The sequence below is a fragment of the Paracoccidioides lutzii genome (genome assembly GCF_000150705.2).
Source record: "Paracoccidioides lutzii Pb01 unplaced genomic scaffold supercont2.20, whole genome shotgun sequence".
NCBI classification, from domain to species: domain Eukaryota; kingdom Fungi; phylum Ascomycota; class Eurotiomycetes; order Onygenales; family Ajellomycetaceae; genus Paracoccidioides; species Paracoccidioides lutzii.
In genome coordinates this window covers 602483-619688 of record NW_015440966.1, presented here as the reverse complement: position 1 = coordinate 619688, position 17206 = coordinate 602483, and the positions used below count along the sequence as shown (strand labels likewise).

The following is a 17206-nucleotide window of genomic DNA, read 5'->3' as shown; positions in this document are numbered from 1 at the left end:
GTTGCAGCTCCCTATGGAGCCCTGATATTCCTAGAGCGGTGGCTTCGAGGACAAACAGGCCATGGCTGGAAAGGGAGAGCGACAACTGATAGCGGTTAGTTTGTGAAAACTGGGCCATAACCTGACCCGACTGCGGACACAGAAGTGGGCATGGACGTGCCATTAAACTCTGCGTTGTTGTTAGTGGTAGAGGATTGTATTGATCAAGTTGAATTCACTGTTCCATGTTCGTCTATCCTAGATATATTGTCGTATATCTTTGCCGCACGAGGTCTCTCCATTGGTATCTGGATTTGTAGGCTGCAGGATTGCCCAGAAACCGGTTTTTGTGGAAATCGGTATTGGCGGGCGGGGAGATCTGGATCTGGAGAGTGACAGGCTTCCCGAATATTTCGGCATTTGTCGCGATATCAATGGTCGTAATGCATGTGCAGATGCATATTTAATGCCAAGATCAATTTCAACGATGCCCATAATCCACAAAGGATACACCTCATACTGTTCATCACTTCTTCTGACGGAACTAGCAATATATTTTGTCATACAACTAGACACGACAACTATCCCCACCAGACAAATATATTCCAATCGCTGCTAGACGTTTTGGACCGTATCACTGTTAGAAGAATCCAAACGTCATCCATCCCGAAGCTAAATGTTATCCTTGTTCTCGTGTAGTATCTCAATGCCACAATGATGGTGCCAGTTTAGAGGAAACAACAAAACGACAAAATCAGCCTGGGGCCGCGGATTTCTGGATCCTTGTAATTCGGTGTCGCCATGTGCCCTAATTTCCGGTGGGATATCAAACATAATAAGTAGCAGAAGGGAGAGAGAAGGAATAACCGTGATAAAGAAGTGTTTCAATAACCCGCAGATCGATCAAATAACTCGATCAATCACTGAGCCATCACGTATCTTCTGTTTGAAACAATACACCATACCACATAGAAGACAACGTTATGGCCCACCAGATGGAAAAGCACGGGCGAGGGTCTTGCGTCAAGTTAATCGATGGTTAAAATAATTTTCAATCCGCAGGAAAAACAATCGAAAACTGCCGTCGTATGAGAGCAGAAAGGAACCCTGATGTGTATTGCACCAACCCTATATCTCGCCAAACCGAGAAAACACCATTAAAAGCAGAGTCTCTTAACCCCTGTTTAATAGGCGACTCTGGCGGAGCCATCAGTGGGTTTAACCTCTCGGTTCACATGCGTCCAAGGGGCAGCCTTGGGAACAATCATTTGCCAGTATTTGATAATTCAGCTTTCCCAACTTCTTTGTTCTTCAGGAACCATGTAGAGCTGGCTACGCAGAGCCATCTAAGGGTTTTTGGGTCGGCGAAATCCACCTCCGACTCGGCCTATTTCCTTTGATTGACAAATGAAGGACCATATCGGGAGGCAGTGGAGGAGATTAGTCGGTGACTCGGACTCTATTCCCAGGCAATGAGGAAATTAAACGACCATAAGAAATATATGCATGAAATCTGTTGGGGATGGTGGGAGCAAAGGTGTGATGCTCTTTCGAAACCGAAGATAAAAGCGAAAATTGCTGCCACGATCAGAGAACAATATGGTGAGCATGTAGCAGCCAAGAGATATTTATAAAAAAAAAAAAAAAAAAAAAAAAAAAAAAAAAAAAAAAAAGAAGAAGAAGAAGAAGATCTGTAATCACTGTGAGTCCGTGGGTCGTGGGTCGAGTTTAACCAAACATTTCAAGAATTGATTCGCCAACCTATCCTATGAAGTATTCAATATATTGTTAATAATCACGGATAATAAAGAATATAACCATTCTAGACAAATCATAATTCAAGTACAAACCAAGAAAGAATGCATATCTATTAACCAGTAGCTCAAGAAGCTATATTTTGAGCCCACTGGAGTCTCTTAATGTGCTAATCCTCGGCTCAATTATCAAGACTTTCCAATCCATCTACTGGTGGAGACTGAGTTGGTTAATAATTCAATCCCAAAAAGTGTTTAACAATTCTGGACTGACTGAACTCACCAAGGCTCCAAGACACAGAAGAGGTCATCCAACACAAGCCGATCCTTGGACGACAGTTAGTAAAATCCATCCCGGTCCTTAACATAGGCATATCCAAATAAATTTAACGAGAACCGCTAGGTATATGGGAAAGCAGAAAGCATGTAGATGCGGGGGACCCCACACGACGTCATTAGATATCGAACCCGTTGCGGTAATGTGGATGTACCAATGGGCCGCTAATGAAGCGGAGTCCCCTAGCCAATGTGAACCAAGCATTCCGCGGAGGTTGTGAAGATATAACTAAGATGGAAAAGGAGTCAACTGCGATTGTTTTGATACTACCTTGGATGAGATATTATTGCTGATATGCATCTGCCACACAAATGAAGTTCATCTCTTGCTTACTCCTTATATCTCCCCCCACAGAAAAGGGTAAGCAATGCAACATTCCATTTTCTTGAAAGACGATGCCTGCCTGTACCATTGGTTCTATAATTCATGTTCTTTTGATTTCTTCGTCGTCTTTCTCTTGGTTTCAATCACGAGAGCAAGAAATGCTGAGCGAGAACGCAGCCAAGAAATGGGAACTTACCTCCGGCATTTCTCTCGAGGCAATACCGTTTCCTCTTTATTCTTTTCACAGCATCTAGTGAGGAGCGAAAAACTCTAGGTCATTTAGGATTTGAAAACAATTCCAGTGCCACTCTGCACGACCGGCGGAAGGGGGGGGGGAGGGGTTGTTTGTCTTGAGACATTGCTGAACGACGCTGTATCAGCAATGTTCAAATCTTCAACCACAACACCGCTGCTATGTGTGGGACGCAGTCTAGGGAATGGGATTGACCTTCGGCAGGTTCTCCTGCTTTGGGTTCCATCGGCTGACACGATACACTCTGAAAGCATTTGGCTCTCGTATTCCCGGATTCCAAGACTCAGAAAGCGTTCCTTGGGCGGTTTCTCCCATTCTTTACGCCCAAATCCCCCCTTTCTCATACTACACTGGCTATTTTAAGATCTTCGACATGCCGCTCTAGCACTTTGTAACCGTTTCATGCTGTAGAGTCAACCATGCGCTCTGCATTCATTGTTCCAATAATTGATATCCTTAAAGGTCGTCATTAGTTTGAGAACATGCAACTTCATCCCAAAACCATAGATTAAGAGTTTGTTGCAAAGCTTGTCGAACAAAATGTATCTCTCTTCGCGCCCAAGACTGCTTGCACGTCTGAGGGATTTTAGCAGTTTGGCAAATTATTAAACAAAAACATTGTAAACAGGCAAATAGATCTTATCATATTAAAAAATCTTTTAAGATATCAATCTTCGTCATTCCTTTCAAGTTTTCACCGCTTCGCAGAACCGTAGCTCATGCTTTATAGAGCATGAATTTCAATTCAGGCCGGAACATAATTGATCCGGCATATGAGCTAAACGACCCACTATTTAATCCATTTGGCGAAAAAATACATCATACACGTCCTGCTCGCGGAATCGATCAGGTAGAGTAGCTCGGAGTACCGCCATGACTGGAGGATTGTACTACTTTGAGATAATCCGGAGGATTTACGTCATTGCAAAAGGAACTCGGGACAAAACTTGACTAACTATATTCGGTAACACCGCGTGGGATATGGAGATTTGTACTGTATGTTGATATATTTTCATAGATATGTATTGCTAATTCATTCAGACAGACGCTGACCAAAAAAAACATCATTTTGTAGTGGTGTTTGTTACATGTGGGAAAAAATCAATTAAAAAAGAGATCTATGAACAAAATGTAATTTGCAACCAAAATTATATATATATATATATCCACAAGAAATAGGAAGCATAAATCGACCAACCTGATCGCATATTCCATATATATCATAAAAAGCAACTTCGGGGTTTAGAGCCGACATATAGATAGACACTTATATCACAATCAAATTGCCAATTGGGACCCCCTGAGACGTGATCGTATATCGTCTTCGGAGACCTACACCCACGGCATGTTTAAAGTAGTTATATGTCTCGTCACCGCCACCAACAAGAACCACGCTTAACGGGCTGGGGCGTGGCATTCCACCGGCCACAGTCTGTATTTCGTCGAGCAGCGGGCGGATGAGGTGTGGCTCCTCAGATTCCATGATGAAGGTGGGAGATGCGGTGTTTTGACCCATATCTGAGGCGGATGATAGGGAGGAAGAGGTGGGAAGTGGGTATGGGTGGTCTCCTGGTTGTGGATAAGAGACCATAATTACGAGCTTTAGGGAGGCACGTGAAGGGCGGAAGGAAGGGATATTTTTCAATTTATCAGAAAAGGTACATCCACCGCGTTTTATGACGATGACATTATGGGTTCTGGGAACTGAGGAGGGGAGACGATGGTTGCAAAGTTCATCTGCAAGGTAGATAGAGGGCCATGGAAGGCGATTAAGAAACTTCTTGCCCTTGTTGGATTTTGACATAGATACTGCCGAGATGATGGCTTCTTCGACGTCGGGTAGGGCAGTTGAGCCTATGCCGGTGGAGGTGATTGCGGGAACACACATGCGGATGGAAGGTTGCCGGAGTGCAGAGGGCTTTGGCGTAGATGAGTCGGAATCATTGCGAAGAAGGGAAGCAACCTGATTCATAAAAGAGGCGAAGGCTAATTTCATATTGGATGCGTCCAAGGGGATTTGAAGATCATCCAACTCATTGATGAGGGCTTGGCGGCTTATGGCGGCAGTAAGAATTGAAGATGTATTGCCATTGTCTGCGATTTCTGGTTTAAGATCCAAGACAATGTCTAATAGAGTCGAATCCTGCACCCGTTTGAAGTTGGGATCATCAGAGTTCAGGATATCGGTTACCTCTTTCGAGATGTAAACCTTCTCATCCTTTCCAAGAGGGACATTGTTAATAACCTGGACTCGAAAGCCTTCTGTGCTCGCAGGCAATCCATTTATATATAACGGAGCATCCTGGATCATGCCCAGTCGAAGCCCGCCAATAGATTTCACAAGGATCCCATCTTGAACTCTTTCTAGAGATCCAGGGGTAAAAATCGTATTGCCCAGCAGCGGGAACGTAAGGTCAAGAGTTGGCCTAACAGCCATCGGTGCACTCGTCGCACCTGGTGGGATGACCTCCAGCGGTAAAGTCCACGGGAAGTACGTGTAGTTTGAGGGTGATATTAAATCAGACATTGAGATGCTTGGATGATCGACAACATATTCCACGATTGGGGAATCAACTTTCGGTCGCAAGGGCATAAGATGTAATCTAGCAAGGCTCGCGGCGTGAAAAACATCGGGTCGCGAAACAACAGAGGATGCACCAAACGGCAGAGATAGAGCAGGTACCGAACAGGTTTCTCGGCTTGCGTTCCATCGTGTATCACTAGCCGGGGTCTTTACTAGCTTAGTCGGTTTCCTAGTCGATTTCCTCGTTGACTTCGGAATGATAAGGGGGTGGCCTTCGGTGCTGAAAACAAACGGAGCATCAAGGTCATTTAGAGGATGAGAAGGATTAAAAAGTAGGAACAGATATTTGGTAGTTTCTCCAAGGAAGAAGCTCTCCATCCTATCACTTAACTGTCCCGTTCGAACATCTTGAAGGCCAGCCCAGCCACACCTGGTCCAGCATCTTCGTTTGATATCGCGCAAGGCCATTTCTCCAACATAGAGATACCATGGATCCTTGGTGGCCCTGTACAAGTAGTAAGTTGATTCGATAAACTCGGGACGACCACCCCACCATCCAATCCCATTTTCGATGTTTCCTGTAGCAACATTCCATCGCTCTGGAAATGCAGAGAATCGAGTCCAAACGGCAGCATGTAACAGATGGGCTTCGATAGCCTCATCCACATCTCCAGACAAAGTCAAAAGTCCCGGAAAATATGCACTTAAGCTATCGATCCAAAAGGCGCGTGTAGCTCCGGTGATGATATCGCCTTGGACATAATGAGGATATTGGTAACCGGAACCACGATATAAATGGTGTTTAATGGATGACTGAGATTCTTGCCACGCATTGAGGAACGCATCGGGAGAATGCTCTTTCTCACTGAGAGGTGCGTAATAATCATCCAGCTTATGAAACGGGCTGGAAATATTAAAAGACGGGCGATCACCCTCGGATAACAGAATATGGGACTTCAATGCATATTCGAAAAAGCTGTCAATTCCAGCGCCAATCTGTCACAAAATTCGCCGATTAGCAGTAATTTCAAGCGAAGTTAAAATTAAGAAACAGTCCAACATACCCCAGTATATGAGGTCATCCATTTCCCCGATTCAGCATCAATGCCGGCTCCAATCAAGCCAATATCAGTACGACGGGACCAGACAGCCCAAAACGCCCTTTTGGCAAGTTCCTCGAAACGACCGTCGCCAGTAAGCCTACTAAGAACTGTACATTCCAGAACCAAACTCCCAGCACCTGCGCTGCACGTCTCTGTGACCTCAGGTTTCCCTGTAGACTTCCCTTGCCGTTTGCCCTGGGCATTTCCCATGGGGTCAGAGGTTTCTAGTGTTGCTTCTGCGTTCAAAGGTGAGTTGGTGTAAAATGGAACACCGTGTCGTAGGTTAACGCGGGGATATGGAAGACCCGTTGCGGTGTAGAAAGCCGGAAGGATTCTGGTCCCAAGATCCATCGCGAGACGAAGCAGCTGTCCGTCATAAACGAATCCATTTTCCCAGCGGATACCAGGCTGGCCCTTAGTATGGCCGCTTTTATTCCATAGCTTCGCGTAGGAGGCTTCGTCTTCCGGGGGCTCGTATCCACGGATGGGTAATTCCCCTACTGCGAAAAGATGCGCGCTCAACAGGCCGCCTATTTAGGTGACAGACGGTCAATTGTTGGTTCGGATATTCCTAGTGCTTTATGTCTGATAAATTTGGACTTATATTCTGCTTACCTAACCCCCGAATCACGGTTTCAAAAACCTGGACCTTGCTGTCTGAATCGAACCCTTTTCCCTTTGAGCCCGTACCAGCAGGCCCATCTGAACCGTCTCCATACAACTCAACCAAATCCCGCACTCCGTCCTGAAAATATCTCCATGCCTTGCGCGAGGCTTCCAAATCTGAAACCGAATCGGACGAAGAAGGTGGTGGAGAGGACGATAGAATTGCCAGGGTAGATAAGCTGTCGACTAGAGTTAGGGAATAATTCCCCAGAACATCATTAAGTTCAACATGAGCAGGATTTCCACGATCGCGAGTTAACGGGCCACAAGAGACTGGTTTCAATTCATCTTCAGGAAACGCATGCTTCATGTAATTCTCGTAACCGTGGTAGAACATTTGTTCTGTTTCTTTTCTAGATTTAAAAAGTACATAAATCAGATCTTCGAACCTGACCAGCTTATTCTCTACATTCACCTTGCTTCCCACAGGAGATATATGGCTATATTTGCATACCTCAACTCCCTAATCTGTCCCCCTCTCATCCCCCCAACTGGCAGAATCCATAACGAGAGAGCTACAATAGCTCCTAGCGTCCAGACCGTCACCGTCCATTCCGCAACACCACGAAAGACGGGCATTTGGAAATAACGTCGACATCTCGAGCGCATCACCAACGACCAAAGGAATAATTGTAAAAGGTCTGGAATATCATGGATAATCTCCGGCACCCTCAACAATGCCGCCTGCTTGATAGAGTTGGGCGAACAAAAATGTTTCTTGCCTCTCCGTTACTCATCAACGGTACAGGTACACTGGACGAGGGGTACAGGGAGGATGAGTTTGCCAGTTCATTCGAAAAAAAAAAAAAAAAAAAGGAAAAGAAAGAGGAAAGAGATGGTATTATATCTACTGATTCCGTCCCATATGCAAGCCCGTTGCGCTCGGATATAAGTCGATGCTTAACGGTGTAAAGTTGTGATATTTCGGACTTTGACCACAGTATCCAGTTGGTAAAACTGGCTAACTAGTTAACTAAGCTCCACTCCTGATTATATCAGCAGCTACCAACAGTAATGTCTAACTAACTAATCGTGCCGCTGCAACCCACACCTCATGTGGGTGCGCCACATCAAAATAATAAAAACATCAAAATGATAAAAATCTTGAATCACATCTTCATTATTGCAGTCTATATCAACAATCAGTAGCTAATCTATAATAAAAAGATTATCTACATCATTCTCAGTATGTGTGCCATCTCTAAATTGATTTAATTCCTCTTCTGTCAGTGATGTGAGTGAGTTATTGTCAATTTTCATAAGATCAATTGTAAGTCTCTATTACTTCTTATTCTACTCTTTTTCAGCTTCATTATTCTTACACTGCTTGATTTTTCTATTGACATCTTTAATAGTGAGGACTCTCTTTACTTGAATCTGATGACAGATTGTTTTAGCTCTGCAGCATTTACTGATATTGAGAAAGTTCTATAATTCAATAATTTATTGCTCATTAAGTTTTGCATAGATTAGACTTGCTTTAAATATCTTGTTCAAATGACATATCAAGATAAGTGATTTCAATTTGAGAGTATCTCTAATACTTTGTATGGTGTTTTCTGCAATATTAATATAATATTTCAGCTTTTAAATTGTTTTTGATAAAAATAACTAAGAAGAAGAGATAGATATATGATTTAAATCATTCTTATCTTCATAAATCTGCAATATAGAAGATGATAAGATTTACTACTTAACAGCATCAAGAACTCAGTTAAAATTTTATGAATATATATCATATTAAGCTTATTCTGTAGCTATTATATCAGATTTAAAGATCTACTTTCATATAGCTAAGAGGTTTTGTAGAAATTGCTGTTTTTCATATTTAACAAGATTATGATATACAGTATAGTTGACTGCTTTTGAATGAAAATGCTTATATTGCTGAAATGATATACTATTCAGAAATTGCAGCAAATGAGTAACATATAATGAAAATTCATATTAAATTATCTTATGAAGATTTTTATATTGTATGAACTTCTTAATCATATGAGATTCATAATTGTTCATTAAAAGTAATTAATAACTTCTCTTTTGTCTCTTTTTTATAGTACTATTGAAATATTTAAATCATTTAAATTTAATCTCATTATTTATAAATTTAGTATCTAATATAATAATTCTATAATTACTGAGTAAATCTGTCTGTGTATATCAATTCTTCAAATATATTTTGATGATCAAGATTATCAATAATAGATTAATATGATTATTTACAGATATATATTCAATGACTATAATCAAATCTATTAAAAAGAATAAAAAAAAAATAAAATTAACTTCTTTAAAAGCAACTATAACTTATTCTTCACATCTTTGTTCTTCTTGAAATTCAATCTCATCAAATTTGTATATATTATAGATGTGAAATTAATACTGCTTAAATAGAATCTGAAAATATTTAAATTATATATTAATATATTCAATATCTTTAATTGTTACTCTCTTTAAATTCATTAACTTCTATTTCACTCTTTTATACTTAAATAGATATTCAATGAACCTATAAGTACACATCTTGCTAACTTTTGAAAAGGAGGTAGTAGAATTTAAATGCTGATATCTAAATATTGAATTTATAAAATCTTCAATATGTTCAGCTATAGGAGGATAATTTTTTTCATCAAGTAGCTTAATTCATTGTTTAATTGCATTCTTCTAACTTTTATTTAATCTCTTGTTAACTGAAATCTTTGCAGTATTTAAATTCCTTCTATTGATATATGCTCAGAGATATTGATAAGAAACCTCAAATTTTTATAACAGAGATAGTATTTTAAAATTTGAGTTTTTTTGATGATAAGTGACAGCTTTTTGAATATGATCTTCAATATTTTTATCCTTATTTGACATTGTGGTGAGTTATTAATTGATGAAGATGATGAAGATGATGAAATTGCAAGATTTTTATCATTTTGGTATTTTTATTGTTTTGGTGTGGCGCATCCACATGAGGTGTGGGTTGCGCAGCGGCACGATTAGTGCCGGGCAACATCCTGGGGTTACAGCTGAACATTGTTTACGGAGGATCAAGTTGAGCATTGCTCTGCACATCGAATTAGTTATTATACATCCCTCTTCAACCTCTGCCCTCAACGCCAGGGTTAGGGGTAGATTTTAGGATTAGTATTAGGCTAGAACTAAGCATTAGAGGTTAGAATTACAGTTAGTTAAGAGCAAGAATCCTGAGAATCTGATAAAATCTCTATCATCGAGAGTATATAGAGATGATGTGTTGTGAGATAGTTATGTCTCGTGTGTGGTTTTGATGAGAAGATGTCATAAATCAGGCTGACGATTTTTCAGACTTAATTTTGAAATAATGTTCAACTAACTGTACACCCGTAGACTGGTTTATAGCTGAGGTGACCCAGAGTTGATCATGGTTTTAAAATGTGGGCTCAACTTAATAACCACATTCAGCACTTCTTTAGAGACTGTTAACCCCCAACGCTCACAGGTGTAGTTACTCCGCATCAGACCAACAATAGATGAGTAATAATATTTAGGTAGGTAGTTAATATACATTATCAAATATAATCTTCTCTCTTTTCTTGTCTCTTGATACATGCATATTGATACTATGTATATGTTTAGTGTTGATTTTTAGGAACCCGAGCAAACCCCCTGTTTTGTTCTGCCATTTGGTCTAACGGAGCTATGTAACTCTCTCAGAAGTGCCAACATCAATACAGCTTTTAATCCCCCACCCCTATTCCCACCCAACACCCATTATATATAACTCAATCCTCACCCCCTACTTCTCCTAAAGCTAAAACGAAAACAGACACAAGTGCCAGCATCAAAACACAGTAAAATAGACCACATGTGAAAAAAATCAAGAGAAATATAGCATTCAAAGCATTCGAGTTGATACTCAATAGAAAAGAAAAAGGGAAAGGGAAAGCACTCATTTTAAATATTCACGGTTTCTATATCGATCGTTCTGCAGGATGAATATCTGGGTCTTCGCGTGCAAGCGGACGCGGGTGTGACTCTGATGATTCTGTTCCCCTTTGACGCTGTGACGGCAAATCAATGACGTACTGGACTCCATCGTCCGACACATAGCTCGGGGGCCTATTTGGTACATCGTTAGCGCTATTGACTTCCGTACTTCGTCGCACACCTGCCTCTTCGCGTCGTTGCCAATGTACAAGGTTGGGATTTATTTTCTATAGCAGAGGATATTATTAGTCACACGTTGACCATTTCCGTGGGATTTCAAATGTGAAATTTGGGGGAAAATAGAAATAATTTTTTTTTGGAGTTGCATCAGTGAAATCATGAAAGAAATGGATGAAATCGATATTTGGATTGCTCTGTACATACCACACTACTCTTCCAAAGACCATAAGCAGGAGGTGGTAGCGTGAGACCATTCGAGTTGTTGCTGCCGGTAGCGTTGTTCGCATGCACGTCCATGCCCATAACATCCTCTTCATCCCGGGCCAGAATGACGGGTATGGGTCGGTCCGGTTGGGCGTATCCAGACGTACCAACTCTCTCTCCCATGTGTAGAGCGTATGGCGGCGCTTGCCGCCATGCGATCATGAGGAAACGGATAAAGGAGTGGGAGAAATATATCACCAGGAGCATGAGCACTAAGATGAGCACAACATGAAATTCACGTCCTAAGACAGAGAAAGAGAAAGAAAGGACAATATCTAGTGATAAATTGGTAAGTATGTGACCTGGTCATCCAACATTCGCCTGACTTGGTAGAGCAGTTATTGATTGTGTTTTGCAAAGGCTTAAAAAGAACTTAGTGGAAATAAAGATTGCTCAAAGCACTTACAAATGATGAAAACCGCGATGAGGAGAAATCCAGCCAATACACAATCGATCAGCTTTCTCCTCGCCTCCTTACACTTCACGCCAGGTCCACAGCAAAAACGGTTCGATTTGGACTTATCGTAGTTTCTGTGTCTAATCCACGTTCCCGCATATGCTCGTCCGTCTTCCCTGGCAGACGATAATAAATTATTATTTGAACCGTTCACATCTTGTAAAAGGGGCCCCTGCGTCTGGCCAGTTTCGTCGATATCAATGCTTGAAAGTGCAAACGGCTGTACGTCCATAGCGGATGACGGCGTATGCCGGTCTATGAAAGGACTGATGGATGAAGGTGGCCTCCTTATTCTAAAAGCATTACCGCGTTGCTGTGGCCGGGAGTTTTCAGCTCTTTCGCCAGAAAACAGACGCAGTCCTATTCGAGGCGCTGGAGGCTTTGAAAAAGGCGGCACATTTTGCGCGCCAATACTCGAAGTTCCGGTAAAAAAAGACCCAACTCGGGCACGAAAGCCGGAATGATGCCGTCTCGTTCCTGGGGATTCCTGCCGTCCTGATAAACAGATAGAAGGCTCCATCGCAATTCTCCTTAATCCTCTGCCCTATTGATTCCGAAAATCTTACGTGAAAAATGTATGTTGTGCGGGGAAAACGGGAACTTATACATGGAGTGGTAACTAGATATAAATGCCCCCAATGGACGAGAGAATCAAGATTTTCGTACTCCCCCACAACGATGATGCCTTCGTCACACGCACGTAATGTATCTGGCTTCGTATTCCCCTCCGATAGTCAAGCCGTCAATGATTGTTGAATAAAAAGTCGCGGTCTACGCGCGACTGATAGTTATCCCTTCTATAACCCGCGACGGGACCCGTGACACAACACACTAATATCTAGAAGGGGTATGATAACAGAAAACGAGTTGTAGTCGATTAATAAAAAAATATTATTGTGGGAGACAAGACCATATAAGATATAGCTCAAGGCATGTTGACAGCAACCGGTGATGAATCCTTAGACCCAACCAACGGGAACCCAAACGCGGAATCAAACTCCTAGACAGGGTGTGAGAACAATGGGAAGGCTGCACTCTGAAATAGATACAGACCGGCGATATTTGTCGTGGGAGTCCTCAAAACGAACGCAAAATTAATGAGAGAAATTGATCGTAGAGGATAGTAAATCAATTCGTTTGGTGGTCAAAGAGAGAAGACTCAAGTAAAGGAATGAATGTATACAAAGGAATGAGTGGGAACGGAAGGAGGGAATTTGCCGGACTTCGCTCTCCTGACCAGCGGTTGGGAATGCGAATAGCTGTTCAATACCTATTACTAAAAACGAGGTGTGTATACAGAAAGAAAAAGAAGAAGCAAAAAAAGAGGAGAGTTTCCTCCTCGATCAATCATCAGCATTTCTGGGTCCATTAGTGGGATACAGAGACCCGTAGCGACCTATAAGTTGCTGAGGACGGAGAATGAAAAGCTGGTCCTCAAACTCCAAGCTTTGGTCAGTTTGATCATGCAGAAAGGGATATTTGGTACAACCACGCAAGCGTGGAGCAACACAGACACTCAATGGGGTGGCCAGGAGGTGGCGGATGATGATCCACGGCCTAGCCCATCTTGCCACGGGAACTAAGCTGGGAAATCTTCTCTCCTCATGCAGTCCATTGGGAGCGGACGGTGTATCAGAGATTGCCCGTTTTTCGTGGACGCAGGATTGTGAAGACCAGAAAAAAAAATATAGGGAGATCTGGTGCAGGAGGCGGGCCCTAGAATAATGACAACAACCGTGTCTTAAATGGGTTTCGGAACGTAGGCTGGGACGTTCGCTTGTTGGCCAGCATCCCCCCTAGTGCTTCATCGAGGTTTCGGCACTTCGTCTACAGCCTACCAAACGCAAGAAGAGTTTCACTGTCGTCAGTTGGGAATGACATGTGAAACAACAAGAAAAATAGAGAAAGAAAAAAAAAATCAAATGAAAGGAAAGGAAAATAGCTCATGCAAATGTAGAGTCTGCCTATCTTCCTAAGAGATAGGAACTAAAACGAAATTAACTCCTCAATTCGGATAGATTTTTACCCTGCAAGTGAAAAAAGGAAAATAAGTAATATATGGATTTTCTCTGACAATGCCACAGTCATTTTCCTATCTCTACGTTCTCTCAATGAAAATAAGCATTAGAAAACGAACTCTGAGATTCGCATTCTGAGAGAAGCATCATGACAGGCAATATTCTAGGGGTGGGGCATTTAATATTACAACCCCCATTACATATCTAAGTAGCATCAGGTAGCAAGGAGTAAACTATAAATAATGCAACATCACATAGAACACAACCCTATCAACCTAGGAGCCTGAATATTAAGGGAGAAACATGACACTTCTGGGTGCGTTTGAAATTCACTACCTTCCCTCGTTTCGGAGCTTTCCTGGAGTTTGAAAGGCGTCTGTTTGATTGTCAAGGACGCTTGGTGGGACTTTTGTCCCCGTCCAGATTGCATGGGCGCGGGCAAAAAAAAATATCCGGTGAACAGTAGAACAGAGGTGAAAGGGCACTGGCTAGGCGGTGGTGGTGGTGTACGACATCATATTGTACAGAAACACAAGTGCTGGTAAATTGAAAAAAGAAAATAAATATAGGAAGCCCGAACGCTAAGTATTTCTATTGAATGCCAATTAATTCATGCATGGAATCGGGTTTTCCGCAAGCCAAATTAAAAATCATTTGTAGATTCAAGCCGTGGTGTCTGCGAGAATAATTTCCTTCGCTAGCATGTCGATAAGGCGGGACTTCGGAGGAATTGAAACAATATTGAAACGCCGTTACCGAGAGGTATCTATTTGGATAATGCAATTTTATTTCCCAAGCTCCCCAAGCATAAGATTCCGATCTGACGAGCCAGAAACAACTAGAGATACGAGATATTCTGTATTAGCAAAACCGCAATACCCATTTCAAGTAGATGAATCTTCGCCATGGGTTTAGCTCTTTTTTCTATTTTGGAGCTTTTCTTGACTTACTTATAGGCTCCTCGCCGGGTGAAAACCGCACATCGTTCACCGTTCCCTTATGGCCTGGCAGCTTATACAGCAACTTGCCCGACTTAGTATCCCACACAACGACGCTTCTGTCTCCGCTGCCAGCCGCAATCTTCTCCCCAGTCGGATTCCAGCTAGCCCGGATCAAGTTTTTCTCCAACCCAATTGGCGCACCATCATAGATCTTAATATGTCTATCCGCTAGCGCAAATGGCCTAATATCCCACGTCCGCACCGTCGAATCGTGCGAATTAGAAAGCAGCGTTTGCGAATCCGGCGAGATCGACAGAGACGATATCGTATCCGTATGTCCCAGCATTGAGTACGTGATTGCGCGTTTTCGTATATCCCAGACGTGAATATCATTATCGATGCCGCCGCTGTAAATCTCGTTCCCGGCCTCCGCCAACGCAACGGCCGTGACGGGCATTTCCGACTCGAGGAAATCAATCGCATCTTTCTGTCGTGGGTCCCAGATGCCCACGCACCCATCGTCGCTGCCGCTTATCAGCAATTCCTGGCCCCGCCGGCTGACATCGAGACAATTGATGATCTCCTCGTGGCCGATATGGCGACGTATTCGTTGGCCTGATTCGACATCCCAGCTGACTAGGGTCATGTCTGCGGAGGCTGAGAAGATGATTTTGGAATCCCGCGACCAGTGTAGATCTAAGACTGCTCCCCTGTGCCCTGTGATTACCCCGTAGTTCTCGCATTGACCGTATGTTCGCCATAGCACTGTAGGTTTATTTATCCAGGACACGGGTTAGTTTCCCTCAAGGGCAAACACAACTAGATTTCGTAAAATGGCCTACTGCGATAGCCGCCACCAGAGTAAGAACACACGTACATATCGAACGATCCATTGATCCAGAAGCAATATTCTGACCTGTAGGATCAAACCTCGTTGCAAAAACCTCTCCCGAATGTCCTATTCAAGATTCCGCAAGAATCAGCACCACTGCAAAACCGTCCAACAAAAACCTACCATAACTTTCGATCCCAATCACCAAACGCACCTGTAAGTTCCATAATGGGAGCTTCAAGACCACTCGTCCGGGGAATCTGCCAATAGTTCCAAAACGAAACCCGTCAGCTCCTCAAATCACATGTCTTTAAGCCAATAAAACAAAACAAAATGAATAATTTCTGAATTCCACACTGCCAAACGTACAGCCTGTATTAAAGCACCATTTTGCGTCGAATTATTGATAACAGCTACTGCGCTCCCAGTTCCTGGAGTCGCATCTGACCGCGGCCGCTTGACCAGCTGCGTGGACCCAAAGGAGTCCTGCGCCGGGCGCTTTTCAGCAGACATCATGCCTCACGCGACAAGCAGCAGTCGTGCTGCAAGGGAAGGGAGTGTGTTGTGAGGGCTTGAGCTTAAACCGGCTAAATTTGATGATAGTTATAGGAGAAGACCGTTGGATAAGTCCAGTGCAATTGTCAAATTATAATAATTTGGAGATATGATATTGAGTCACAGTAAATGGAAAACCGGTTATATAAAATTGCCAACCAGCAAAAGGGGGATTCGACTGCTTTCAGCGTGAGTTCAAAAGGCGACTTGGTTGTTTCGCAAATACTTGGTGGTTGATTTGAGCGCGGCTAGGGCCCATTTAGCGCCGAAATAGCCACAACTATCGCATCCCAACATCGGCAGCATTGAATCATTCCTCCCATGTCACCACAACAACCCACAAATCTACCAACAGTTACATCTATGATAAATTATATGATACGATGTAATGTCTGACATTCCAGCTACTGTATTACCTCGTCATTAACGTCGAATATATTTTCCAAAACTACATTATATCTCTTTGGACGTTGCGAAGGACCTAAATACATCGGTACCTGTGTCCATTGGCCAAATTGACAGCTAGCAAGGACTCTCAATCCATCAGCATCTACCTACCAACGTTCTTACAGATATCGGAGTCCTTTAACGCTACATTCCACCCATATACAGGCCAACATGGCCTCCACCAAAACCGCAAGAATAGGAGAAGAGTATATATTTCTATCCCCCAATACCTTATCCCGCAAAAGCGTTCCACCCCAATCCAATCCAAGCTAACCTTCCTCTCCCACCCCCTTTTCGCAGGACATGGAAGTAAGTCCCAAACCTACGCAAAATCCAAACTCCATCCTCCATGCTCCCGTCGACCTTACCTTTTAACACAATCCACCACCGCCAGGACAAGAGTCGACAAAGTCAACGCCGAACTCGTAACCCTGACCTACGGCACAATCGTCGCGCAGCTCTGTAACGACTACGACAGCGACTACGCCGAAGTAAACAAGCAGCTAGATAAGATGGGCTACAACATCGGCATGCGCCTTATAGAGGATTACCTGGCAAAATCGAATACGGGTCGCTGTGCGAATTTTCGAGAGACGGCGGATATGATTTCGAAGGTTA

General features: G+C 42.8%; 5 protein-coding genes across 5 annotated transcripts in view; 1 reads left to right on the top strand and 4 right to left on the bottom strand.

Moving 5' to 3' along the window:
• Nucleotides 1–237: 237 nt before the first annotated feature.
• PAAG_12293 (hypothetical protein) lies at nucleotides 238–543 on the bottom strand (the record flags this gene model as incomplete). Its single annotated transcript, XM_015847805.1, has 1 exon — nucleotides 238–543. The coding sequence occupies one exon, from the start codon at nucleotides 541–543 to the stop codon at nucleotides 238–240; it is 306 nt and encodes a 101-aa protein (XP_015702601.1).
• Nucleotides 544–3914: 3371 nt separating this feature from the next.
• PAAG_06899 (ER glycosyl hydrolase) lies at nucleotides 3915–7519 on the bottom strand (the record flags this gene model as incomplete). The annotated part of the gene is made up of 4 exons (XM_002791307.2): nucleotides 3915–6167; nucleotides 6236–6804; nucleotides 6890–7293; nucleotides 7395–7519. 4 exons carry the CDS (start codon nucleotides 7517–7519, stop codon nucleotides 3915–3917), a joined length of 3351 nt encoding a protein of 1116 aa, XP_002791353.2.
• A 3359-nt stretch (nucleotides 7520–10878) lies between these two features.
• On the bottom strand, nucleotides 10879–12315 carry PAAG_06898 (hypothetical protein; the record flags this gene model as incomplete). The annotated part of the gene is made up of 3 exons (XM_015846051.1): nucleotides 10879–11121; nucleotides 11279–11613; nucleotides 11745–12315. 3 exons carry the CDS (start codon nucleotides 12313–12315, stop codon nucleotides 10879–10881), a joined length of 1149 nt encoding a protein of 382 aa, XP_015700486.1.
• A 2283-nt stretch (nucleotides 12316–14598) lies between these two features.
• On the bottom strand, nucleotides 14599–16099 carry PAAG_06897 (WD repeat-containing protein; the record flags this gene model as incomplete). The annotated part of the gene is made up of 5 exons (XM_002791305.2): nucleotides 14599–14651; nucleotides 14764–15519; nucleotides 15632–15712; nucleotides 15801–15846; nucleotides 15956–16099. 5 exons carry the CDS (start codon nucleotides 16097–16099, stop codon nucleotides 14599–14601), a joined length of 1080 nt encoding a protein of 359 aa, XP_002791351.1.
• A 430-nt stretch (nucleotides 16100–16529) lies between these two features.
• Nucleotides 16530–17206, top strand: part of PAAG_12292 (hypothetical protein) — a gene marked incomplete at both ends in the record, with an annotated part of 2055 nt that continues 1378 nt past the window's right edge. Inside the window, 2 exons of the mRNA XM_015847804.1 lie at nucleotides 16530–16550; nucleotides 16714–17202. Of these exons, the coding sequence (XP_015702600.1) occupies nucleotides 16530–16550; nucleotides 16714–17202 (510 nt within the window). The remainder of the gene's footprint in view (nucleotides 16551–16713; nucleotides 17203–17206) is intronic.